This window comes from Mauremys reevesii, linkage group 1 (assembly GCF_016161935.1).
Source record: "Mauremys reevesii isolate NIE-2019 linkage group 1, ASM1616193v1, whole genome shotgun sequence".
NCBI lineage: Eukaryota > Metazoa > Chordata > Testudines > Geoemydidae > Mauremys > Mauremys reevesii.
Window position 1 is genome coordinate 345,979,446 of NC_052623.1, and position 27,406 is coordinate 346,006,851.

Here is a 27,406-nt window from a genome sequence, read left to right on the forward strand (position 1 = left end):
GGAATTTTGAGCTGCTGTGCAAGGCAGAATTTGTGCAGAAGTAATGTGCCCTGCAATTTTTTTTTCTTCATGCAGAATTTGTGATTTCCTCCAAAATGCTTCCTTTTCCCAGTTTTGCACGTTTCAAATGTATTAGTTATGTATAGACGTAATATTTTTGCCTGCAGATGAGCCAGAACCACCTCCATGCTCACTCCCACCTATCACTGCCCACACCCCCAGCACTCCCACCTGTGCCTGGCACAGGAGTGTGCATACCACCTCTAGAGACAAAGGGATGTTGGCTGGTGAACCATGTACATGACCCAGCACACACAAACACACACACACTCCTGCACACACACACACACACACACGCACACACACACACACACACACACACACACACACACTTGCATCTGAAGAAGTGGGTCCTGTTCACAGCTCAGGCTTCATGCACAACTTTCTTAGTTCTAAGGTGCCCACAGGGATCTTTTGACCTTACAGATCCAGACTTTTACCCTTTGTCTCCCTTTCCCATGCTAACTACCTGCTATGCTACAGCTAACCTATAGCTAACTCACCAACCCCCCTCCCGCTACTGTGGTGTGACCCAAAAACCTTAAATACACATAGAAGCTTGAACTTGGACAAGACATGACAGACACAAAACAGTCCTTAAGGATGCTAGTGCCCTCTTAGGCCAGGTTGTTACAATACTTTTGTATAATGTCTTTGTTTAACTTAAATATTTAATTTCACTGAAACAGAAGATACTGTCAACAAAGATACATCAAGTTCTGTATTAATATGCCACGTAAGGAATCTATTCGTCAAAAAATATTTCTTGAATCTTTTGTGTTGTCTGTAACAACTTGTTGACAGGTATTTTGAAATAAATTAACAAAAAATTTAAACTGCCATGATTATATTGTGTTATTTTGACTAATAAAATATGCAAAATTTTAAAATATTGTGTACAGAATTTTTAATTTTTTGATGCAGAATTCCTTCAGGAGTATATAATGCTATATATGTGATAATGCACAAAGTGCCATGGCATATGTAATGAACACAACTGCCGAGGACCTAATTTTTATTACTCATCTAAACCCCAAGCAGTACAGAATATACGATTGGAAGGGACCTTGAGAAGTCATCAAGTCCAGTTCCCTGCACTGTGGCAGGATCTAGTACACTTAGAGCACACCTGTAAGGTGTTTGTTCAACCTGTTTTTAAAAACTTCCTCTGAGAGGGATTCTACAACCTCCCTTGAAAGCCTATTCCAGAGATCATAAAGATTTTCCTAATATTTAATCTAAATCTCCCTTGCTGTAGATTAAGCCCATTACATCTTGTCCTACGTTTAGAGGACATGGAAAACAATCGATCACAGTCCTGTTTATAGCAGCCCTTAACATATCTGAAGACTGTTATGAGGTTCCCCCACTCAGTTTTCTTTTCTCAAGACTAAACCTGGACAGGTTTTTTAAACTTTTCCTTATAGGTCAGGTTTTCTAAACCTTTTATAATTTGTGTTGCTCTTCTTTGGATTCTCTTTGTCCACCTCATTCCTAAAGTATCATTGTGGTAGCCAGAACTGGACACAATCCTGAAGCTGAGGCCTTACCAGTGCCAAGTAGAGGGGGACAATTACAATTGACTTATTCACACAATGCACAGTCAATCTGTAGAACTTGTTGCCAAGAGATGTTGTGAAGGCCAAAACTATAATGGGGTTCCAAAAGAATTAGTCATTTTAGGACCCATATGTAAATCTGTGGTAGAGATCATCCTCAAATTGAGGGATTGCCAATGATGAGATAAATTCATGGAGGATAGGTCCAATAAGGCTGTCAAGATGTCCAGGGATGCAACCTCATGCTCTGCGTGTCCCTAGCCTCTGACTGTAGAACTGGATGACAAAGAATGGATCACTCAATGATTGCCATTCCCTCTGAAGCAACTAGTATTGACCACTGTCAGAAGACAGGATACTGGTCTACCTGGACCATTGGTCTGACCCACCAATTAGGGATGTAAATATCATTTTAAAAAGTACCCATTTAAACTATTAAAATTATATTGGTTAACCATTTAATTGTTAAGATGACAGGGATCAGGATCTGGGGTTGGGACTGCCGCCCAGCCCCATACAGTGGGGTCTGGGCTGCAGCTGGTGCTGGAAGGAGGTGGGCGGTGGTGCACAGCCCAGGACCCCTGCTGGTGGGGAGGGGGTTTGGTGGGAACAGCAGGCTCCCTACCCGGCTCTGGGCTGCTCTTACCTGTGGGGCTCCTCGGAAGCAGCAACATCCCCCTCACTCAGCTGCTAGGCGGAGGTGTGGCCAGGCAGCTCTGCATGCTGCCTCCACCCAGAGTGCTGGCTTTGCAACTCCCATTGGCCAGGAACCATGGCCAATGGGAGCTGCAGGGACGGTGCCTGCAGGCAGAAGCAGCGAGCAGACCTGCCTGGCCACACTTCTGCCTAGCAGCTGAGCGAGGAGGATGTCGCCACTTCCGGGTAGCCCCCCAGGTAAGTATCCCATCCCATGCCCCAACCCCTTGCCCCCTCCCAGATCTAGGGATCAGGGGCAAAAATTGGTCCTGCTAGTGAAGGCAGGGGGCTGGACTCGATGACCCTTCCAGTTCTAGGAGATTGGTATATCTCCAATTATTACCTTTTATCCAAACTCTGCTGGGTGGGGAGGCATGGTGGCCCAAGACTGCCTAGCAGTGGCCCGTCTGACTGGTGCAGGCGCACCGGCCGCTGCAGAAGTCATGGAGGTCACGGAAAGTCATGGAATCCATGACAAACTTGTAGCCTTACTTATCAGTTAACCGTTTAATATTTTACATCCCTACCAGCAATGTGGTTCTTATGTTCTCCAGTGGCTTATATATGACATTCCTGTAAATACACCCCTCAAAATATTAGGGTTTTTTGCAACTGCATCACATTGTTGACATATTCCATTTGTGATCCGCTAAAAACCGCAGATCCCTTTCAGCAGTACTGACAACTTGCCAGTTATTTTCCATTCTGTAGTTGTGCATTTGAAGTGTGAGGGCACATCATGCTCCACAGATATCACTGAGGTGTGCCATGAATGTAATCGTACTGCACTGTGCCACCCCCAGTATGCTTGATGTGACATGAGCATACCAAGAGGGCATCACACATGACATATGATAAGAGACCCATGCCTCATGAAAACCTCATCACATGTTGCTATGACATAATACGATGCAATGTGATGTAATCCCACAAAACAAGCCATGTGTCACGTCATAACCTGGTGACATCACTGCTTAGAGCCACAGGTGGGCTGCTGTCCCTGGGCTAGGGAGGGGCAGTGCTCCCCACTCTGCAGGATGGTGGCCGGATCCCAACACCTGTCCCCCCACCCGCTCTGGCCACTTCCGCCTTCACAACCTCCTGCTCCTAGTAACCAGACTCAGAGCAGCCCGGGCTAGCCCGCCGCCTGCCGCAAGGACCCCGCCCCAGCCCGGGGCTGCCCTGCGCGCTGCCTGATACGTACCTGTCTGCAGCCGCCGCTGGCCAACGAAGCTGTTGGGGGCGCGGCGGAGCGGCTAGACTGGAGCTCTACTCGCTTCCTTCCCCTGCAGCCAGGAGCAGGCTGAGCCGCCCCGCCTCGGCGCAGTGTTTTCAGGCCGGCGGCGCGAGGGGCAGCCCGGGGTCCTCTGCGGGCAAGGGGAGGGGGCAGAAGCTGGTGGTGGAGTAGGGGCTAGAGGAGTCCGAGCCGATGTTTACACCGGGCAGAGGTAACCGCCCCCGCCGGCCTGAGGGCGGGGGAGAGGGGCCGCGGCGGGATGGAGGGGGCGGAGCAGGCTTTTGGGGGTGGGGGGCTGCTAGGAGCGGGGCCGGGGCAGAGAGAGGGCGGCCTGCAGGGACATCCGGGACGGGGCAGGGCTGGAGGGGAGCAGGGCTACCTGGAGGAGAGCGGCTGGGGCGTGAGTGGGGCCTGGGGAGGGGGCCGGGGCCGGGGCCGGGGCCCGGGGGTGGGGAGGGTCCTGGGGGCGGGGCGGGGAGAGGAAGTCGGGCTTCAGCGTGGGCAGAGGTGAGTGCGGGGAAGGGCCTGGTGGGCGTGGAAAGGTCACAGGGCAGAGAGGGGCCGTGAGCGGGAGGGAGCTCGCTGGGGTCGGGGGGACATGCGGGGGGAAGTTGGCTTCTGGGGTTTCCTTGAGGGGGGAAATGTTGGGGAAGGGCGGGGCGGGTGGAGGAGGGTAAGATGAGGCGAGGGGCAAAAGGGCTTGGCGTGCTAAGGGGGTGAGGAGGTGGAGGGAGAGAAGCGGTGAGGTGCCAGTCGGGCAAGTAGAAAGCGGGGTGGGGGGCGCTTGGTATTTGAAGGGGTAGACAAAGGAGGGGACGCTCAGTTGAACAATGATGTTCGGTGGGGATTGGTTTGTGTGTGACAGTTAGAGCAGGCGAGAGGGTTGTTTGTTTACTTTTGTGTGGAAAGATGTTTTATTTCCATCTAGTGACTGGTTTTTAGGCCTTTTCTTTTTCTGTTCACCCTAGCAAAGGAGGCCCATCTGTAGCGTTAGGACAGCAAAAAACTTTTTTTAATAAGGTAGGCGGAATAGAAAGTAAAACTCAGTCATGAACGTTAGATCAAACCCACCTCTTTCATGCTTGTGTTTAATTATGAATTTTTCCCTTCCTCCATCTCTTTTGGTTTGTTTTGTGGGTTTGAGTTTAGGTTTGACTGGGTGATTGTGGCATTTCACTGATGCAGATTATTTGAATTATTCTTGAAACTTGTTTAATTCTGATGGTTTGTACAGCTGTCATGGAATATTTGTCATATTTGTCAGAGTTTGCACTTTGCATTTTTAAGTACATTATCAAAATGGGATTAATTTATAGAAAGAATTCCTGACTTTGCTTAGCCAGCATTTTATAGAACACCTGGACAAGAATTTGTAATGGGAGTCTTCATATGACTAATATGTAACTTCCCATAGCAGCACAGAGATTTGGGAAAAAACTTTTTTTTTTCTAATCAAACACAAAATCTAGTCTTTAGTATTTTACATTTTATATATTGACTTTCATCCCTGGATTTCATAGTGCTTACAAACATAAGTTAATGAAGCCTCAAAACACCACTATTATTGTATACCCATTTTGCAGATGGAGAAAAACTTAAGTACAGAAGGGTGGGTGCTGAGCTTCCTCCTTTCAGCTTTTAAGGTGGTTGCATTAATTATGCTATATGTATATATTTGTGTATAACTCTTTGGGATCCTTCAAGATTATATTGCTTTTTTTATAAGTATTTTCTGCTAAGCATTGTCTCTGTACTATTTTAAAAAAAGCTGGACTCCTGTGTATATTGTAAGTTCCCCAGATGTCCTAGAACTGACCGTCTTTGTACTCTGAACTATTGTGAGTACAACTATATCAAGTTTTCACATATCAGGCTTGTTATAAAGAAATAAAAATTCAGAAACAAATCAAGAAAATTCCCAAACAAAACTTAAAGATTGTGTTAAGGGAGGAAACTAATTAATTAAAAACATTAGAAAGTTGTACAATATTTAACAAAACCGAACATTTGGAAGTGATGACACTACAAGGCTATACGTTCAAAACCCCTGAATGTCACTACAGAGCACCCCGGTAAAGTTTTCAACACCTTCCTTAACTCTGACCTTCCTCTTTACCCCCATCTTTTTGTATCCAACATTTAGTTATGAGCCACAGGTTTCTACTACACACTTGGTTATAAACTGTTAATGCCTGTTACCCCAATACACACTCAAATGAGTGGTTCAGTTTCTTTATCATTTACATAGTATGGTCAAAACCTCACAATTTTCATATAGCCCTCGTCATCCATACTAGATCTTGTCTTTGTTCACCACATTATGAATTGTATACCTTTCCTGATCCTATTCCTTTATCCAGTGTTGGCCAGCTATAGATCAGAGATCAAAATTCTCAGTATCAGCCTTAATATACAGGCCGCATACCTGCAAAGATGAGGCATTCCTTTGCAGAAGACAGTCCTGAATTTCTCCCTGATCTTGATGTAAGCTAGCAGGGTGAGTGCAAATTATGACTATTCCGCAAATGACCATACTACTATAATTTATATGTGCAACATGGGATGCTTAATTTTTTTTTTTTTCAAGAAGCAGCTAGTGGGTGAGCAAAGGTAATGGTCACAGTGTTAGAGTATTAACAAATATTTAGGGTCTTTCTAGCATTTATTTTTTTGACCTAACAGACTTTTAATTTCTTGTCTTTCAGATGTTTGTTTTTAACTTTAACTCCAGGTTTACTAACTTTCAGAAATCTTTTTTTGTGCTAAAATTACAACATAAATTGCCTAGGGATGTTGTGGAATCTCCATCATTAGAGATTTTTAAGAGCAGATTAGACAAACACCTGTCAGGGATGGTGTAGATCAGGGGTCAGCAACCTTTCAGAAGTGGTGTGCCGAGTCTTCGTTTATTCACTCTGATTTAAGGTTTCGCGAGCCAGTAATACATTTAATGTTTTTAGAAGGTCTCTTTCTATAAGTTTATAATGTATAACTAAACTATTGTTGTATGTAAAGTAAATAAGGTTTGTAAAATGTTTAAGAAGCTTCGTTTAAAATTAAATTAAAATGCAGAGCCCTCCTCTCCCCGGACCGAAAGCCAGGACCTGGGCACTGTGAGTGCCACTGAAAATCCGCTGGCATGCTGTCTTTGGCACGCGTGCCATAGGTTACCTACCCCTGGTGTAGATAATACTTAGTCCTGCCATGAATGCAGGGGACTGGACTAGATGACCTCTCAAAGTCTCTTCCAGTCCTATGATTCTATTTTAATAAAGGTCATTTTAAATTTATAGATATGTTTCCTTTAACTTTTTTCCAACAAAGCTTTTTATTTAGTGGTGTAATCAGGAAAAACACAACTTTATCAAGTACAATTGTTAAAGAGAATCTAGTGGAATATTAAAATGGACTGAATCTCATTGGTGGGGACATTAAGCTGACTTTAATATGGAAGAGCATTCAGTTTTAAACTCCCTCTCTCCTCCCAAAAAAAACTTGAGTAGCTTTCTTGGATTGATATGGCCTCCATTATATGCCATTTGTAAGCTTCGACTGCTAAATGTTACTTTTGAACTTGGGGCAAAATGTTTAGAGGAGCTGATCTTGCAACTGGATGCATCTAGACCCCAAATACCTACATATAACCTATCTCCATAGATCCAGTTGCAGGATCTGGCCTTTAGTATGTTGCTTTTTAAATGTATTGACTTAACAAAAAATCTATTAAGTCAATTTTAATTAAACCAAAAAGTCAAAATACAGTGGGGATTGGATGGCTGAAAGGATCAGTGATAGGCTCTGGTCAGGGGCGGCTCTACCGTTTTGGCCGCCCCAAGCAGTCATGCGCGGGAGGCGCCCCGGAGCCCGCGGGAGCAGCGGACCTCCCGCGGGCATGACTGCAGAGGGACCGCTGGTCCCGCGTGGCTCGGGTGGACCCCCCGCGGCTGCGGACGGTTCGCGGGTCCGGCGGCTCCGCTTGAGCTGCCGCAGTCATGCCTGCGGGAGGTCCAGCCGAGCCGCGGGACGAGCGCCCCCTCCGCAGTCATGCCTGCGGCAGGTCCAGTCGTCCCGGGGCTCTGGGGACCTCCCGCAGGCATGACTGCGGCAGGTCCGGGGCCCCAGCCTTTTGCCGCCCCCTAGATTTGGCCGCCCTAGGCGCCAGCTTGTTTTGCTGGTGCCTAGAGCCGCCTCTGGCTCTGGTCCTATGGAGTCTTTCAGCAGTAGCTACCCAATACTTTCATTACTTATCAGGTCATTAGGGAGTCAAAGTTGTTATCTGCTTGCAGCTGTGTAGCTTGTGTGAAATTAATTGCCCTCTGTCCTGTTCCCAATGAATACAAATCAATACCCTCCCCTTCCAAACCCTGGCAGTTGGCACTCATTGGGACTTCTGTCAGCAGAAAGGCCAAGTATTGAACGGGCCATCCATGGTAACTGACCTCTCTCACCATTATTGGTATGTCTTCACTGGAAAAAAAAATAAAAAGAGAAAAAAAGTGTGGTTTTATCTCGGGTTGGCTAATTGAGGTTAAATTAGCAGTGAGGACATAGCAACTTGACTTTTGCCTCAAGTTAGCACCACAAGTGGGAGCGGGGAATGAACTCAAGCTGCTAACCCAAGTTAAAAGTAAGTTGGTATTCACTGCTATTTTAAATCATATGACCATAGTTAACTTGAGTTAAGAAAGCACCTTTTCTTGTGGTGAAGACGTACGCTGCATGTAAGGAGCACAATGTGGAAAACCTTAAACTGTTGCTATACGTGGTGAATTTTCTGTTGCTATCTTTGGTGAATTTTTTTTGTTCTGTAGGTAGATTGGTTTAAAACAAATATTTATAAGAATCAGACCAACATTTTAGGAAATTTTTAATGGAAAACTCCCTAGGTTCAATAAAGTATTAAGACTAATTATAATTGGGGGAAAAATATTGAAGAATTTTTCCATATAATTAGGAGAAAATGGAAAAAGTACTTAATTAGAAATAGGGATTTTCTTCAATGTGGTGTTTTATTTTTAAATGTATACCTTTCAAATATGTATCATCGAGAACAGGTAAAACCCATGGATTAAAGGGCACTGTTAGATAGCGAAGGCCCACAATGTGGGTGTGTAAAATAAAGTTTTTCAATATTGGAAAACATTTTTCTTACATTTTTATTTCTGTTGACATGCAAATATCCCATTGTTTTGTTTTTTACCCAAACATTTTAAGAAAATGAGAAACAAATTAATCTGACTAGTCAGTTTTCGTTGTCCAAGATGACTGAAGTGTAGAAAATACATGAAAAGAAATAGCAAAAAGAAATTTTTCACTTTTCATTCTAACAATTTAAGTAGATATTAGTAACATAGTGAAAGATGTCTCTCCTCCCTCCCCCTAGAAGATTTCAAATTCAGCAGTGTCACTTCAAAAGTTTTTAAAATTTGCTCTGGGGAAAAAGGAATGCATTTTAAAAGCATAACTTACTAGAAATGAGGGTATTAAAAAACCCTTTCCCTTCAGCCCTGATTCTGCAAATAGACTCATAGACTTTAAGGTCAGAAGGGACCATTATGATCATCTAGTCTGACCTCCGTGAATAATCACAATGGAACCAAGGCTCAGATTTTTAAAGGCTCTCATTTTCAAAAGGCTTTTAGGGACTTAGGAGCCTAAATACCATTGTCAATAGGTTTTAGGCTTCTAAATGCCGTTTGAAAATGAGTTTTAGGTTCCCGAATCGGTTATGTATTGCAACACTAAGCACAACAATGCCTGAGTATCTGTAAAAATCTGGATCTAAAGCTAAGCACGTACATAAATATTTGCTGAATTGGGGCTGTAGTTTTTGTCAGCCTATAAACATCCCACTTTAGCCGTTTCAATACTTCAGGATCCAAAAGTGCATAGCAGTATTGATCATAACAGCAGTCTCAAGCTGAACTACATGAACAGTAAAAAAAATTTTTTGCAGTCATGGTGGAGGGAAAAAAGATTTCTGGGAAAGCCTTTCTTTTGAGTTTTTTTTTTTAATTAAAGCTTGTAGGTAGTTGGCTCTGGTCAGGAAACTTTTTTTTTTTTTTATGGAAGTGTTAACCTAATCTTTGCAGCAAAGCTTTCTCCAGTCTGTGGTAGTTTTGAACAGTCATCTGACTGCACAGCTCAGGTTGAAGAGAATTCCATAATATATGCTGAAAGCAATTACAGGTATTTGGATTTTGTGCAGTCCTCACATTTTCTTCTTAATCATGATCTTAGTACCATGGGAACAGTGTGGCAGTGTAGTTCTTATGAATATCATCCTCCAAGTTGCTTGCTTAGCTTCACCCAATTTTCTAATTGATTTCATCCTCATGCAGATTTACCTCAACTATTCTAAGTGAATGTCAGGATACAGTGAAAACTAGTTTGTTCATGTATTGAGAATACAATAATAATGGTGATATTCCTGTATTTCTGCAGATTTGCCTGGGTAACAATGCCAGCTGAGCGCAAAAAGTCAGCCAGTATGGAAGAAAAAGAATCTTCATTAAATAACAAAGAAAAAGACTTCAGTGAAAGGCGATCAGTGAGCAGTAGAGAGAAACCAAAGGAGGATTTGAAGGTTGGCCTGAAGAGAGAGACTCTCAAGACACCTGAAGATAAAAAGAAAAAACTGGAGGAGGATAAACGGAAAAAAGAAGACAAGGAGCGAAAGAAAAAAGAAGAGGACAAGATAAAAGCTGAAGAAGAGCAGAAGAGGAAAGAGGATGAAGAAAAAAAGAAATTTGAAGAGGAAGAGAAAAAGAAACAAGAGGAGGAAGTAAAACGTCAGCAAGAGGAGGCAGCTGCACAATTGAAGTAAGATTTATGTTTTAAGTTTTAACTGTGCCTAACAGGATAGTCCTTACTCATGCAAAATTCCCATTGAAGTCAGTGGGAGTTTTGCCAAAGTGAGGACTGCAGTATTGGTTCACTCTTTTAATTTTATGAATAAGAAAGTAAAAATATATATAATTGTTTAGTAAATATAGATCAGGGGTTCTCAAACTGGGGGTTGGGACCCCCCAGGGGGTCGTGAGGTTATTACATAGGGGGTTGCGAGCTGTCAGTTTCCACCCCAAATCCTGCTTTGCCTCCAGCATTTATAATGGTGTTAAATTAAAAACACTTTTTTATATATTTACAAGGGGGATGGCACTCAGAGGCTTGCTATGTGAAAGGGGTCACCAGTAAAAAAAGTTTGAGAGCCACTGATATAGGTAGTGTCAAGTGATATGCTCAGTGCTATTTGTGAGAAGCTAAAAGTATGCAGTAGTTGGATGTACATACTAACCACTATCGTTTTAGCTTATACATTGGATTTCGGTAATGTCATCTGTCTGGAGATCTCATGTGGTATACAAATGTGCCTGAATTAAGCATCACAAAGTCTTATTGAGGTTTAGATGTGTTATACCCATTTTACAGATGGGGAAACAGAGGCAGAAAGAAGCCAAGTGACTTGCCTAGGATCACAATAAAATCCATCCAGGAATAGGTGCTGGGCAGCTTGACTCTCAGTCCGGTACTTCAGTCACAAGACTAACCTTACTATAAGCTGTTGCTGTAAACTTTTAAGCACTGGAAGTGGGCTGTGATCTCTAAAGCTGTCCAATAGTCAGCAGTCATGAATAATTGGTATTTGGGTGGAAATCCTGCAAGGAGAACCTGGGTAGGATACAGCAGAAAGTGGTGTTAATTTAGTTTTTTCTCCAAGTCAGTATCCATAGCATGGTGTTAAGAGACACTATGGTGTTGGAGGAAAACAAAACCAAGATTCTGACCATTTGTGTTCATTAAAGATACCATGACACTTAAAAAGAGTAAGGGTATTAATGTGTCTGTCTTGGTCAGACTCCAGGCTGGGTGAATACATTTTATCTACTTAAATTGCCCTTGCAATTTCAGTTGGATTTGGAATTCTTCTTATCTAGAACACGTGGGTAGTGTTACTGTGTTCTGTTAACAACTGCTGTGTTTTGTCCCAAAGTTGATTTGTATTTCTTTCTTGAGTAAAAGGATTGTAGTATTTATGCTTTGTTAATGATTTGTGATTAAAAAAAAATTCTGTATAGAGCCTTGCTAATATGTTTATTTTAATACGTAAATGGCACTTTCTTAGAAAAGGTTTAATAGAAGAGTGCTATTTAGTGAAGCCTTGGAGTTACTAGGACTTCCTTATTATCAGTAAAATATATTACAGAACATTCATTAGTACATATAAAGTATCAGGAAAAATTTAAACTGCACTACAATTGAGATCAATTAGCTTGTGGTGCATTATCCTTGTTTTGAAATGGTTCATTTACCTGTCAGTTTACAAAATTCAGTAATCTATAATGGAAATTAGTGCGGTCTTACCAGGTTATAACTATTGTTTTTTTTCTTTAGAGAGAAAGAGGAAGCACATCAACTCCACCAGGAAGCTTGGGAGCGCCATCAAGCAAGAAAGGAACTCCGCAGCAAAAACCAGAATGCACCAGAGAACCGCCCTGAGGAGAATTTCTTTAGCAGGCTGGACTCGAGTCTGAAGAAGAACACCGCTTTTGTTAAGAAGCTAAAAACTATTACAGAACAACAGAGGGACTCCTTGTCTCATGATTTTAATAGCCTCAATTTAAGCAAGTACATTGCAGAAGCTGTAGCTTCTATTGTTGAAGCAAAGCTGAAAATATCAGATGTGAACTGTGCCGTGCACTTGTGTTCTCTGTTTCACCAGCGCTATGCTGATTTTGCTCCATCACTTCTTCAGGTTTGGAAAAAGCATTTTGAAGCAAGGAAAGAAGAGAAAACTCCCAACATTACCAAACTAAGAACTGACTTGCGTTTCATTGCAGAATTGACAATAGTTGGGATTTTCACTGATAAAGAAGGTCTGTCTTTAATCTATGAACAGCTAAAAAACATTATTAACGCTGATCGAGAGACCCACGCTCATGTTTCTGTGGTAATAAGCTTTTGCCGGCACTGTGGAGATGATATTGCTGGTTTGGTACCAAGGAAGGTTAAAAATGCTGCAGAGAAGTTTAACTTGAGTTTTCCTCCTAGTGAGATAATCAGCCCAGAGAAGCAACAGCCCTTCCAGAATTTGTTGAAGGAATACTTTACATCTTTGACCAAACACCTGAAAAGGGACCACAGAGAGCTACAAAATACTGAGAGACAAAACAGGTGACATTTAAATACTGTACTTCATAAATTGATATAACAGTGCAGCTCATAGAATGCTTTAAGATTTCTGTAATTGTTGCCACCAAAGTAAAATTATATGGGAAGATGCGCTTTGTTGCAGAAGGTTCTCTGAAATAACATGCTGAAAGATTTCCCAACTAGAAAATCTTTTAGAGCCTGGAATGTTAAGTAATGGGGCATTAGGTTTTAAATAATTTTTAGAGGGAGACTGTTAAGTAAGTTTCTCTTGCTTTAATTTTTTTTAGCTCCTCCACTGGCTTTGTAACACTCCTCTAACAGCTTGAGACTAACATTTCTTTCCCAGCTGGTTTTGTCCTTTTCCAGTTGGCACCAAATGTTTTTTTTACCCTTCCCACCCACATATTTCTTAAGGACCATATGCTGACATGGATTTGTTTTTTTTTTTTTTGTGTACCAACATTGTACATAGTGTCAGCGTAGTTCTAAGTATAGGGGGGAAATCATGTGTCAAAGGAAGTGTACTTTCCAAAATTCTTGTATATTAAAATCTAAAATCAAAATTTGGGCCTAAACTACTCAACCATGTCCTGTTAAACCTTGACTCAAAACATTAAATGCTTCAGGACCTCAGCTAACTATAAATGTCTTAGGCTGGAAAGAAACTTCCACCATAGGCATGTTGTTGAATAAATATGCACTTTTCTCTGAAGCATCCAGTACTGGTCATTACTGAAGCCAGAATGCTCTCCTAGGTGGACTGATGGTCTGATAAGGGCACAGGACTTCCTGGGTCATCAAGTCCAGTCTTCTTATATGACAAGCATTTTCATCATATGATCTCATTTGTATGATGTGGTAATTCCTATATTCCTAGAATATTTCCAATACACATAAGCAAAAGCACATGAATTGTGCAGTTATTGGTGATGGGCCTGAACCAAAATTCCGGATCTGAAATATGTATCCCTCTGATCTGAACACGTCCAAACTTTGGGGTTTGAAATCTAGACTCAAATTTGAGCTTTCCCAAAGTGTGGGGTGATCAGTTTTGGTATTGAGCTTGACCTATTATGAGGATTTAGGTGTGAGATACAAACTCAAGCATCTGTTGTAGTCCAGTCCCATCCCTATCAGTTGTTAAGTGACTGTATTTTGCTATGTAAGAAGTTGGAATGTGTAGTGACTTTTACTGTAGTCCAATTCCTTATACTACTTGCTTGTTCAGAGAGAGTCGAAACACAAGTATAATTTTTTTTGCAACGTAATGTGTATACCTTCATTATTTAAACTAACATGGTTACAGTCAAGTAAGTCTGGGATAAAGACATGTAGCAGAAACAGCGGGAACAGGTAGATGAACTTCATTGCTGGCTGATTTGATTGCATTTATCCTTCCTTCTCTTTTTGGCTGTTCATTTAAGCAGCAGCTGTTCTGTGTGTTGAGAGGACTGGCATGTCCAACTAATCATTTAAGTCCACTGACATGCATCTTTTCTTGAATACCAAACAGTTAAAAACAGTTGTAAAGTTCTGTAGTTTATAAAATTTTCCAGGAGTATTAGTTTACTAAACTAAAAAGAGTTTTTAAACACCTGACTGGGTGTTTCAATTACAGAGCTACTGATATAGAGCTGGACAGGAAACTCTTTTCCTGTCTTTGAAACTCTTTTGGGACAAAACCAAAATCTTTAGAAGCTTTTGTGTGTGGGGAAAAACCACAGAAAAAAAGAGAGGCCCCAGAATAGCCAATAGGTGGAGAGGGCACTCAGCTGAGGTATGGTAGGGAAGACCCAGGCTCAAGTCCTTTGTCTGAATCAGACAGAACAGGGTCTCCCGTCCCCAGGCAAATGCCCTGGATGTCAGCCTATTAGCTATTCTCGAGTCTGTTTCTCAACCACAAATTCCATCCTGGACATGAGAAACCTTTCCTGACCAAAGATATAGAACTTAAGGTACAAAGTTTTGTTTTGGTGCATACGTGATAAAACAGTATCATTTAGGGTCCTGTGGAGATGGTTGCACTGGTTATATGGATTTTTAAAATGTTAGCCTTCTGCCTTAACAACAATTGGAGTGAGTGAGAGATTCTTCTCAATTTCTCAAAAATTCTCTTTTCTGCTTAATTTAATGTGATTAATTGTTCTTTCTCCATAGACGTACCAAATACTTGCATACATTAGATTTGGATGGCATGAGGCCAAAGACCAATGAGAAGTTTAGGTATGCAATTGAATTTCATTTAGAGAGTGGTTCTAGTCTAAAAAGTGACTATAAAAAATGCTAGCTCCTTCCTTATTCAACAGATCTATTGAAAGACAATCTGCTTTACTGATAAAAGTAAGTTTACTGTTTTTTATTCCCATTAGTAATGCAGAACCAACTTGAAGAGGGAGAGAGCTAGAATAGGTTCTTCCTTGTATATCAACTGAATTGTATACTTAGGGCATATATTCACTGCAGAGTTAACTTGAGTTAGCCTAGTTCAACTGAGAGTAGCCATGCTGCAAAATAACACTCAAGCTACCCAGAGTGCAGTGTAGTGGTTGTGTTAGCAGCTGACGAGTTGTATTAACTTAAGCTGTTGCCTATCCACCCCACTGGGCCCACCAACTCAAGTAAAAGCACCATCATGCTCGAATGAAGGGTTTTTCCGTGAGGATGGGACTCTAGTTAGTAGTGACACTCAAATTATAACTCAGGTTAATACTGCAGTGAAGATAAACCCTATGTTCCAACCAGTTGCCCTTGTATAAATCAACTGAAAGCAGTAGTAGTGTGCACAGGTGTTATTGATAGCAAAACCTGAAGATAAAGTGTCACTAAGGACATAATCTGGCTTGTAGAATCTTTGTTACTGGTGATGATGGATCAGCAAGAAAAAAACATGCTTGACTCTCAGATCCCAGGCTGAGTTCTCAAAGCTAACTGCTGGGCAAGGAGGAACTATACTTTTTCTTGTAAATTAAGCATGTTAAGATACAGTAAACATGGAACTCTACAATTTCATCTTTAAACACTTCAGATTAGTACTGAGTTTCAAAGTGTTATTGGATCTATAAACCTAGTGAATAACAGTATAAACAACTTAGTAGCGAGCTCTGACCCACAAGTTCATTTATAGAGGAGGCCAATAAATTTAAAATCTTTGTCAACTAATTGATTTTTTCTTTCAGAATGCTTATTTTAGAAGATGGAAACTATCCCTAATTCATGCCTTTACTGGCAAGGAAATACTGTTCATTGTTGCTGAGGTGTAAATAGCACCTTTTAAATGCAGTAAAAACATTTTTCATTGAAAAACTATGAAACCAGCAAAACTTATGTCACTTGTGTGTAGTAATGTCGAGGGGATGTTGACGATGCCTACAATGGCATGTGGCCCATTGGCAACTGCCAGTAGCAACAATCTCCAGTGGCTGGAGATGGGACACTACATGGGCAAAGATTTTGAGTTACTACTACAGAGAATTCTTTCCCAGGTATCTGCCCGATGGGTCTTGCTCACATGCTCAGGGTATAACTGATGGCCATGTTTGGAGTTGGGAAGGATTTTCGCCCCAGATTAGATTGGCAGAGACCCTGGGTTGTTTTCTTGTTGTTGTCTTCCTCTGCAGTGTGGGGCATGGGTCTCTTGCAGGTTTAAATTAGGGCTGTATAGCAAATAAAAAATTAATTGCAATTAATCACACTGTTAAATAATAGAATGCTATTTATTTAAATATTTTTGGATGTTTTCTACATTTTCAAATATATTAATTTCAATTACAATAGAGAACACAAAGTGTACAGTGCTCACTTTATATTTCTTTTATTACAAATATTTGTGCTATAAAAAAGAAATAGTATTTTTCAATTCACCTCATACAAGTACTGTAATACAATCTCTTCATTATGAAAGTTGAACTTAAAAATGTAGAATTATGTACAAAAAAAACCTGCATTCAAAAATAAAACAATGTAAAACTTTAGAGCCTAGAAGTCCACTCAGTCCTACTTCTTGTTCAGCCAATCACTAAGACATACAAGTTTGTTTACATTTACGGGAGATAATCTGCTGGCTTCTTATTTACAATATCACCTGAAAGTGAGAACAGGTGTTCACATGGCACTGTTGTAGCCAGTGTTTCAAGTTATTTGTCAGATGCGTTAATGATTCATATGTCCCTTCATGCTTCAGCCACCATTCCAGGGGACATGCGTCCATGCTGATGACGGGTTCTGCTCGATAACAATCCCAAATAGTGCGGACCAATGTATGTTCATTTTCATTATCTGAGTCAGATGCCACCAGCAAAAGGTTGGTTTTCCTTTTTGGTGGTTCGGATTCTGTAGTTTTCACAATGGAGTGTTGCTCATTTAAGACTTCTGAAAGCATGCTCCCTACCTCGTCCCTCTCAGATTTTGGAAGGCACTTCAGATTCTTAAATCTTGGGTCAAGTGCTGTAGCTATCTTTTGAAATCTCACATTGGTACCTTCTTTGCATTTTATGAAATCTGTAGTGAAAACGTTCTTAAAATGATCAACATGTGCTGGGTCATCATCCAAGACTGCTATAACATGAAATATGTGGCAGAGCAGGGGACATATAATTCTCCCCCAAGGAGTTCAGTCACAAGTTTAATTAGTGCTTTTTTTAACGAGTTTCATTAGCATGGAAGCATGTCCTCTGGAATGGTGACAAAGCATGAAGAGGCATACGAATGTTTAGCATATCTGGCATGTAAATGCCTTGCAATGCCGGCTACAAAAGTGCCATGCCAAATGCCTGTTCTCACTTTCTGGTGCCATTGTAAATAAGAAGATGGCAGCATTATCTCCTGTAAATGTAAACAAACTTGTTTGTCTTAACAACTGGCTGAAAAAAAAAGTAGGACTGAGTGGACTTGTAGGCTCTGAAGTTGTCATTGTTTTGTTTTTGAGTGCAGTTATGTAACAAAAAAATCCTGTTTGTAAGTTGTACTTTCACGACAAAGAGATTGCACTACATTTCTTGTATGAGGCGAATTGAAAAATACGATTTCTTTTGTTTATCTTTTTACAGTGCAAATATTTGTAATAAATAACATACACTTTGATTTCAATTCCAACACAGAATACAATATATATGAAAATGTAGAAAAACATCCAAATATTTAATACATTTCAATTGATATTTTATTTAACAGTGCGATTAAAACAGTGATTAATTGCAATTTTGTTAATAGCGATTATTTTTTTTGAGTTAATCACATGAGTTAACTGCAATTAATCGACAGCCCTAATTATTATTATTTATTATTTTGTTTTATCATTGAAACTTACCTGGATTAGTTGAACACTGAAGCCCTTTGGGCATGCCTGGAAATTGACATTTTTAACAACTAGAAGATATTGAGTACCATGCTCTCGTGGTCAACTCCCTTTCTTTTTCTTCCTTTTAGTAGTCAAAAGTTGATAATAAGCATAGTAATGCAGCCTGTTCCCAAGAAGGTGGAGTTGACATTACATTCCAAGTTACTGGCTTCTCTGTTTTGAATTGCAGCATCAGGTTCAGATCAATTTTCAGTCATTGGTAACAACTGGTCAATCAGATGCCACTAACACCACCACCATTCAAGCTACTATAAAACCAGTCAGAGAGGACAACTAGCCAGGAAAATACTGTCATCTTTCATTTGAAAGTGCACATTGGGCCCGTTTCGCAGTAGTCTTGGGGCCCCTTAGGTATGCAAGATGAGAAGGTCCCAGACCTCAGACTGCAGCGTGAGCCCAAAAGTCTACACCACAATTAAACAGCCTCTTGGTCAGAGCACCACGAGCCCGAGTCAGCTGGCACAGGTTGTCTAATTGCAGTGTAGACATACTCTTAAGCAAAGTCTACACTACCACTTACTTCAGCATAATTTACAGGACTCGGGTGTGAATAAACCACTCCTCTGAGGGCCGTATGTTACACCGACGTAAGTGCCGGTGTGCATAGTGCTATATCGGCGGGAGAATATCTCCTGCTGACATAGCTAATGCCTCTTGTAGAGGTGGAGTTATTATGTTGATGGGAGAGTTCTTTCCTGAGTGTGTCTTCACCAGATGTGCTATGGCAGCTTCGCCAGTGTAGTGTTTCTAGTGTAGACTAGCCCTAGGTGTGAGCTTACGCTTTTGTGTAATGGGCCCTGGATCAGCTGAACAGGCCCCAAGGAGAATTCCCTTGGCAAAGGAGACCAGCCCTTGTCCTCACCCCTCCTCTCCCCCACCCCCAGCACAGAACTGATTCTGCACCTTCATCTCCATGAGAACCTATCAAATAGCAGAGGACATGTTAAAGACAGGAAGTGGTGTGGCTGGGGCAGTACAGTGTCGCAGCTTCTGTAAAACCCACAGGGGCCTTGGCCGACTAGGTGCAAGCTAGGGCAGACCTAACCTGTGCCAGAAACCACATTTAATTCCTAGCAGTCTGGGATCAACAGTGGCAGAAACTGCTCGTTTCCCTGCGCCAAACTCAGCACTAGCACAGGGATTAATTTGTTCCATTATGGGCAGATCTGCATTTAAAACTTGCATCGGCACAGCTTCAGTGAAGAGGCTTCTACACAGACAGGAGAGCTGCTTCTGTCAGCATAGTTAATCCATCTCTGCAAGAGTGGGTAGCCATGTTGATGGAAGAAGCTTTCCTGTTGACACAGTGCTGTCTACACTGGGGATTAGGTTGGTATAACTACGTCACTCGGTGTGGATTTTTCACACTCCTGAGCAACGTAGTGATATTGATGTCATTTTATTGTATAGATCTGGCCTATGTTTTGAGCTAATACAGAGCTCTTCTTCAGGTCTGTGAAAGGTACTCAGTGTATCAGCTAGATACAGGGTGCAACAGGTAAGGAGTTAGCATGTTTTGCAAGAGATCATTCAAAGTAAAGTAGGCAGTTAACACCTCTACAGTCGTAGGATCAAGGAGGGTTAAGGCATGTCTTCACTAGCAACGTTAATGTGGTTGTGTAATTGTGGCTGTGTGAAAAATTGTGTTTTCACACCCCGAGCGAGAAAGTTGCAGCGCTGTAGACAAGCCCTTAGTGCATTACAGGTTGTTGTAATGAACCACAAATCCAGTGTCTTTATTAAATCCATGATTTTTGGTGTCTAGCTGAGTGACAAATTTAAGTTCCCAAGCTCGTTCTTCCAAAGTGTTGTGTGTAGGTTTCCTTGGAGGACAAGGACTGAGAGGTTAAATATGTAGTGATCATTTGGGAAAAATGTTCTCTCTCAGGTGATATGGTATTTTTATCATTTTGCTGTGTTTTATCATTTTCAAGAATCTAATAATTTGTCTGGTTTCATCCACAGAGTTGGTATTGGTGCACTGGATGAGGTGATAAGCATGTGTAGGACCCAGGGATCTGGAAAGGTGCATTGTGGGGGGTATTGATCATTGTAGCAGCAGAAATATGTCTGCAGGTTTTTGCATCTGTTATGGCCAGAGGTGGTGCTGCTTTGAGATGGTGTGTCCTGGTCGGGGGAGAGCTTTCTTCTGACGATGAACTTTGTTAGGTTGCGGGCTTATTTGAAGGCCAGAATAGAGGAATTGGAAAAGATTTCTTTCAGGGTGTGGTCTCTATCAAGTGTGGGTTGTAGCTGTTTAATGATCCACCCCAATAGGTTCAAGTGTGTGGTGGTAGGTGACAACTAGAGGTGTGCAGTTGCAGAGGGGTAGAGGTTTTTTGGGTCCTGTATTGAAGCAGGTTCTTTCCAGGTATTTGGGTGGCCCATTCAATGAAGCAGTCAACTTCTCTGGTGGAGTGTCCTTGTTTGGTGAAGATGGTTTTAAGTGTGTGAAGATGTGTATCCTGGATTTCTTCCCAGAGCATATTCTGTGGTGTCTGAGTCTCTGGCTGTAGACAAGAGATTTATTGATGTGTTTTGGGTGGGTCCTGGATCTGTGATAGTGTTTGTGATCCATAGGTTTCTTGCATGTAGTTGTCTATAAGCTTCCATTGTTGAAGCTGATCCTGGTGTGCGGGAAGCTGATGCTAGTGTGGTAGTGTTCTAAAGAGAGTTGGACGGATGGGTGGTAGCTGTTGAAGTTGTGATGGAAACCTTTTGAGGAAGTTTAGGTTGTCTGTCAAAAAGTAGAAAATATCATTAGAATATCTCAGGTATATCATTGGTTTTGTGGTGCATTTGTCCAGAAATTCTTCCTCAAGGTGGCCAAGGAAAAGTTTGGCCTATTCGGGAGCCATCCTAGTGCCCATGGTGTGGGCAAAGTGTTTGTTGAATGTAAAATTGTTATAGGTGGGGGTGAAATGGATGAGTGTTTGGGGTGGATATGTGAGTGTTTGCCTTCTAGATACTCAGGCTGTGGCTACACTTAGCACTTCAAAGCTGCGCAGGCAGCGCTTAAACGCCAGCGTGCGTCAAAGCGGGAGAGCTCTGGGAGCTCTCCTGTCCCCCCCCACCTCTCACCTCCCTGTGGGAATAACGCGCAGGCGCTGGAGCCACAGCACAGCACTGACACCACACACACTGGCGCTGCAGCGCGCAAGCTGTGAGAGGTGGAGTGTGTGTGTTGTTCCTGCTGCGCTGCAAACAAGCAAAGCCTAAGAAAAACAGAGCCAGCATCAAATTGATAATTTCCATTCTTTTGGTTTTAAAAAAGCCCAAGAGGATTACTATTGTTACTTCTTGTTTGAATAGTGTGGTACAAGATTTGATGTCTTTTAATGCCAAAGTCATAAACTGGCTTAAACTCCACCCTGTGGTCTTTACAAGGCCTATTCTGCATTGTATGATGCTTCTGTTACTTTAATTTCCAAGGAATCAAAGGTAAAAGAGACACAGACATGCAGCTGTATATAATAGGCCAGCCTTTAATATTGGTGGTGGTTCTTTGCCATAAGCTGGAATTACCAGAGATTGTTTTCTCCAGGATGCAAGTTTAATAAATTAACAAATACCGTTGACACTAATTTATTAAAATGTTGTTTTAGAATAGATGAGAGCAGCCTAATAAACTAAAGAATACAATACAAGTTTGGGGAGGAGATTTTCTTCAAGCCTAGAATGTATTTGTCTGATTTATGACATGGCTTACTTCCATGTACTGTGGCTCTAGCCAAATACTGAAATGTGCTTAGAATGCATAAGAATCAAAAATTGCACAGAGCTTGATATTTTTTTTTCCTTAACTGATGACAGGGAAGTGCTCCTGTAGACCAGTCATGGTTTTAAGATCTGAAATTTTATAAATTGGTATTGCTAGAAACAAATAGTACGTTATGAAAATACAGATATTTTCATCTGTATAGGTATATGTAATATTTATTTCTAGACCTAGCTATTTACCAGATATTTCACCTTAATATCATGCCATTGTGATTAATCTTGCTTTTTTCCACTTGAATTCAGTATGCTTTTAACAGCTGCTGTCTGAATCTAAAAAACAGTGTTGCCTTTCAAACTGTATAAAAGATTAATCAGACTGGAGTTGACTAGAAACTGACTTGAAACAGAAGTGAAAAGGAATAATTTCCCTTGAGTACCTGGGATGAAATCCTGACCCTATTGAAGTTGACAGGAGTTTTGTGGACTACAGTAGGGTCACAACTTTGCCCCTAATGTCCCAAATACATCTGGTAACTTTCATCTTAGTTGCCATTTCTGAGGTCTCTTAACCTTGGGACAGTATTTGCGGAGGGCATGTCTACACTTCAAAGTTAAGTCATCTTAATTTAACTCGGTATCCAGCCACCACAGTTATGTTGGTTGTGTGTGTCCACACCAAGATCATTGTCTCGGTGGAGTGCATCCTCACTGGCAGCACTTGCATCGATGCACAGTGCAGTGCACTGTGGTAGCTATTCCACAGTGCAACTAGCTGTAGTGGGTTTTGGGAGGGGCTTGTAATGCCTAATGGGACCAAAATGTTGTTGCAGGGTGAAATGGGAACATGGCTTCGGGCTCCCATGATGCAGTTTCCTCCCTCCCTACCCTGATATCAATGGCAAACAACCCTCGTGCCTTTTTTCGAAAGCCAGTGTTAGCTGTACGTGCACCATAGACTGAGAAACCTGGACCCTGCTCAGCTGTGCATTCTTGTTGTGAGCATTACAAACATCTTGTGCCTTATCCTGCAGTATTTTCAGAGCCGAGACAGGAGTCATCACGTGGAACATTGCGATGTCATGCAAGCAGCCCTGCTGCAAGCCATAAAACAAAACAATTTCTGGTTGCTGCTGGCAGTCGCGCAGCAGCTGAACATGGTGGAGCACCATTTCTGTTCCTAGGAAGCAAGCACTGACTGGTGGGATCGCATCATTCTGCAGCTATGGCTGCAGAACTTTTGAATGCGAAGGCCACTTTCCAGGAACTTTGTGCAGAGCTTTCCACATCCTTGAAGTGCAGCAACATTAAAATGAGACCTGCTTTGACAGTGGAGAAGTGAGTGGCAATCGCTCTGTGGAAGCTTGCAATGCCAGACTTCTACTGGTGAGTGGGGAATCTATTTGGAGTTGGTAAATCCACTGTGGGAGCTGTTGTGATCCAAATGTGCAGGGCCATTAATCGACTTCTGCTAAGAAGGGTAGTGACTCTGTGCAATGTGCAGGACATAGTGGATGGTTTTGCCATGATGGGTTCCCTAACTGCAGTGGGACGGTAGATGGCATGCATATCCTTATCTTGGCACCAGATCACCTTGCGAAAGAGTACATAAACCGTAAGGGATACTTTTCAATGGTGTTGCAAGCGCTCGTGGATCACAGGGAGCGTTTCACTGACATCAACGTGGGATGGTCAGGAAAGGCGCATGGTGCGCACATCTTTAGGAAAACAGGTCTGTTCAGAAAGCTGCAATCAGGGACTTTCTTTCCGGACTGCAAAACAACAATGGATGACAGAAATGCCAATAGTGATCCTGGGAGGCCCAGCCTACACTTTGCTCCCATGGCTCATGAAGCCGTACACTAGCCATCTGAACAGCATTAAGGAGTGGTTCAACAATAGGCTGAGCAAGTATATAATGTTGGTGGAATGTGCCTTTGGACATTTAAAGAGTCACTGGCGCAGTTTGCTTTTTAGGTTAGACCTCAGTGAAAGCAATATCCCCATTGTTATCGCTGTCTGTTGTGTGCTCCATAATATCTGTGAGGCAAAGGGAGAGAAGTTTCCACGGGGTGGGACGTTGAGGCAGATTGGCTGCTCAACATTAGCTGCCAACCTGATACCAGGGCAATAAGAAGAGCCCAGCAAGGAGCTCTGCATCTCTGGGAGGCTTTGAAAACCTGTTTCAGTAATGAGCCACAGTAATGTGCCCTGCTTATCTCCGTTGTGCCTTCCCATGCCCTGCCATCCATTGCATCAGTTTTCTTGTACCCCCCTTAAACCCTCATGATTGCAATAAATAAAGAGCATTTCATTCTTGAAACGTTTACTTTTATCACACACACATAAAGAAACTGAAAGATCAGGAAAATAATCTAACTTTGGGCAAATGGAGTGATAAAATTGGGAGGGGAGAAACCAAGTCAGCTTGTCTGTGAAAGCACAGTAGTCTTGACCATCATAGGTCTTTGAATGGCTGCCTTTTGTTCTTGGTACCCTCCCCCGGCATTGAGTGGAAGGGATACTTCCCTCTCACCCTCCCCGCCTCCTGGAACATTTTTGGAAGGGGAATTGAGAACAGAGAAGTGCTTGCAGGCAGTTCTGCATGGACTGCAGAGAGAGTCTAGCCTCAAGGTGCTTTTCTTGAAGTTCAACTAGATGCCTCAACATGTCTGACTGGTCCTTCATAATCCACGGCATCTCGTCCTGCATGGCATGCTCATGCTCCTGGAATGCTCTCCTGCTCTCCATGTCCAGTTTTTCAGACAGTGAAATGCTCCAGGCTCTTAGCTCCATGTCAGCTGTCCTGGAGGTGTTCATTATGGGAGGTGAACATGTCATCACATGTCCTCTTTTTCCGTCTTCTAATCTGAGAGAGCCTCTCTGTTGGTGTGGAGGATGTGCTAAAGGCCAAGCTTTCCACTGTAAGGCATGCAAAGCACAAGGCAACCATTGTCAGCACATACCCCGGGTTTAGTGCAAGGTTGCTATGTAAAAAATACTCCCCCTTTTATACTTAGTGCAAGCCAGAACATAATCAGAATCCCTAGCTAGTCAATGAACCAGTTTGCTGTTCCAACTGTGGGGAGTATGTCTCCGCGGCATGGGTGATGGGCCTTTTGCTGCAACTTGTAGCAAACCTGCCTCGGGAGCACAGGTGGGCAGGTGGACAATACTCCCTCCCCCTAACAACATGGACTTCGGTTTGAGACCAGGGACCAGCATTAAGCCTCCCAAATTGCTGTCATTGTCTGAGGCAGCTCCGGCGAGGTTTGAGGCCGCAAGAGAACACAGGAAGCTCTCCCTCCCTTTTGCTTAATACTGCTGGTAGTAATTGTCCTGAACTTGCAGAATCTGAGGTCAACGCCGATCCCTGCCAACCAAACCATTGGAATTTTAGGGAAAGCGTGGTTGAGGGACCCGGAAGTCACCATGGATGGTGGATCACATGCTCTATTGTTTGCAGTACGAGCACTTGTAATGAAAACTTCCCCCGTTTCTCCTAGGTGACCCTATGCGATATCAGTCTCCTGTGGGTAACAGAAGTGGCAAGAGAGCAGATGCTGTAAGTGTCTGGGTATAGACCTGGTCCTTATGCTACTATGTTGTGTACCACAATGATGCCAGCAGAGTGAATACTGGAGTGGCATGGAAAAATGTTTTACCGTGGTGGAAGAAATAAGGCAGCCCTCTCCAGGAACCTTCTGCAAAGGATTGCAGAGAACCTCCATGAAAGGTTCCTAGAGATCTCCATGGAGGATTCCTGGGTGATTCCTGTGCACATAAACAGTCTTTTCTGGGGGGCACCCTCTATGTAGCTGGAACAGTCACTAGGAAGCAGATACACACTGCACCTCCCTTTTTCTTCAGATTAAACATAAAATATAAAAGCATCAAAAACTCCTGTGACACCTTATAGACTAACAGACATATTGAAGCATAAGCTTTTGTGGGTGAACACCCACGAAAGCTTATGCTCCAATACGTCTGTTAGTCTATAAGGTGCCACAGGACTCTTTGTCGCTTTTTACAGATCCAGACTAACACGGCTACTCCTCTGATAATATAAAAGCACGTAACGCCTAAAGTTTGATTGGAATTGCATACCCACCGGACGTGCCTTCCCCGGCATCACGCTCGGCTGCCATGCTGTCCTGAGACCGATTGGGCTCCATGGTTAAGAATAGCTCCTGGCTCTCGGGGAGAATCTCCTGCTCGCCTGTCTCCCATTCTCCTCCTCTGCCTCTTCCTCATTCAGAATGTTCTCATTGTTTCTTGAGGTGGCCCAGAACTCAGACTCCTGGTAGGTATCAGCGCTGCATTTGGGGGTAGTGGTGAGGTTGCTGCCGAGAATCGCATGCAGAACCAGAATGACTATTCGCTCCCCTTGTCTTCTGTTACGCCTGCCGAAGTTCTTGGATTTTCATGTGGCACTGCTGCATGTTCCTGCTGTAACCCTTGTCCCCCATGCCCGCGCAATCTTTTCATAGATATCTACGTTTCTTCTGCTGGATCGGAGCTGTGCCTGCACAGACTCTTTTCTTCACAGATGAATAACTTCCACCACCTCCTGTGTACTCCAGGCAGGAGCACATTTTGGGCATTGAATCACCATGATCAGCTGGGCTGGTGAGCTCTCCATGCTGATGAAAGAGGAAATGGGAACTCAAAAGTTCCCCAGGCTTTAAAGGAGGAGGGGGGGACAGGACTGTTTCCCATTTACGTGGCTGCCATGCAGCAGAGTTGAAAATGATCTCCAGTGCGGTCACAGCAAAGCATTGTGGGACACTCCTGGAGGCCAGTTCAGTCAAGTTACACAACCCATAGCCCGGGCCCACTGCCTGGGGGACTTGGGCTTCAACTTCAGCCCCGGGCTTCAGCAAGTCTAATGCTGGCTCTGGTGACTCCATTAAAATGGGGTCACAACCCACAGTTTGAGAACCGGTGGTGCAGAGTAACCTGATCTGTTTTTTTGTGGCTCATTATGACAGTGGCCTGCAAGCCACTGATATACCACCAATTTCCCGAGGAACGTTACTTATTTAGCTACTGTGCAACAGTATTTTAAGAAAGCAAGTTTCATGTATGTTTTTACATGCCCACCGAGAAGAATAGAGGATGTGTAGAAAAAATGGAGTAGAAAATATAAATGTGCACAGCATTTGTGCACATGCCTCTATTTTAAATGTGATTAATAGGTGAAATTTTTGACCCATCACACTGGTAGGATGGTGTTTCTAGCAGTGGCTCATAGAACTTTAACCTGAGTCCATTGTAATAAAATAGGTGAGACAAGAAAGCAGTAACCTTTTTTGCTCACCACAGTACCCTAAAGTTCCCATGATAAGAAGATTGCTATACTATTTAGGACTTGTAAAATGTATTTGAAAAAAGGTTTTGATTAAAAACAGCATTTTAAATTTTTCCTTGATTAAAAACTGTCAGGTATTGTATTGCAAAAGAAACCAAAATGTACATCATGAACTAATCCTTTTAGACTTTATTTCAAGGATGTCAGCTCATGTTACTGGGCTAACTTGGAAATAAACATCTCCTTCTTAAAACTGGCATTTCTGAGCCCCTTGGTGATGGCCATCCCCTTCTGATACCAGGAGAATGGAAGCCTAT

At 42.5% G+C, this 27,406-nt stretch overlaps 1 protein-coding gene across 8 annotated transcripts in view; it reads left to right on the plus strand.

Moving 5' to 3' along the window:
• Positions 1–3,295: 3,295 nt before the first annotated feature.
• UPF2 (UPF2 regulator of nonsense mediated mRNA decay) overlaps positions 3,296–27,406 on the plus strand; it is a 143,499-nt gene continuing 119,388 nt past the window's right edge. For 3 of the 8 annotated variants that reach the window (XM_039519442.1, XM_039519441.1, XM_039519444.1), the window contains exons 1-3: positions 3,296–3,763; positions 9,997–10,374; positions 11,947–12,726. In XM_039519442.1, the coding sequence (XP_039375376.1) occupies positions 10,013–10,374; positions 11,947–12,726 (1,142 nt within the window). In that variant the 5' untranslated portion in view covers positions 3,296–3,763; positions 9,997–10,012. Of the gene's footprint in view, positions 3,764–4,041; positions 4,060–4,520; positions 4,573–5,175; positions 5,196–9,996; positions 10,375–11,946; positions 12,727–27,406 lie in introns of those variants that run through there. The other 5 variants (XM_039519437.1, XM_039519443.1, XM_039519438.1 and 2 more) reach the window with 4 other exon arrangements.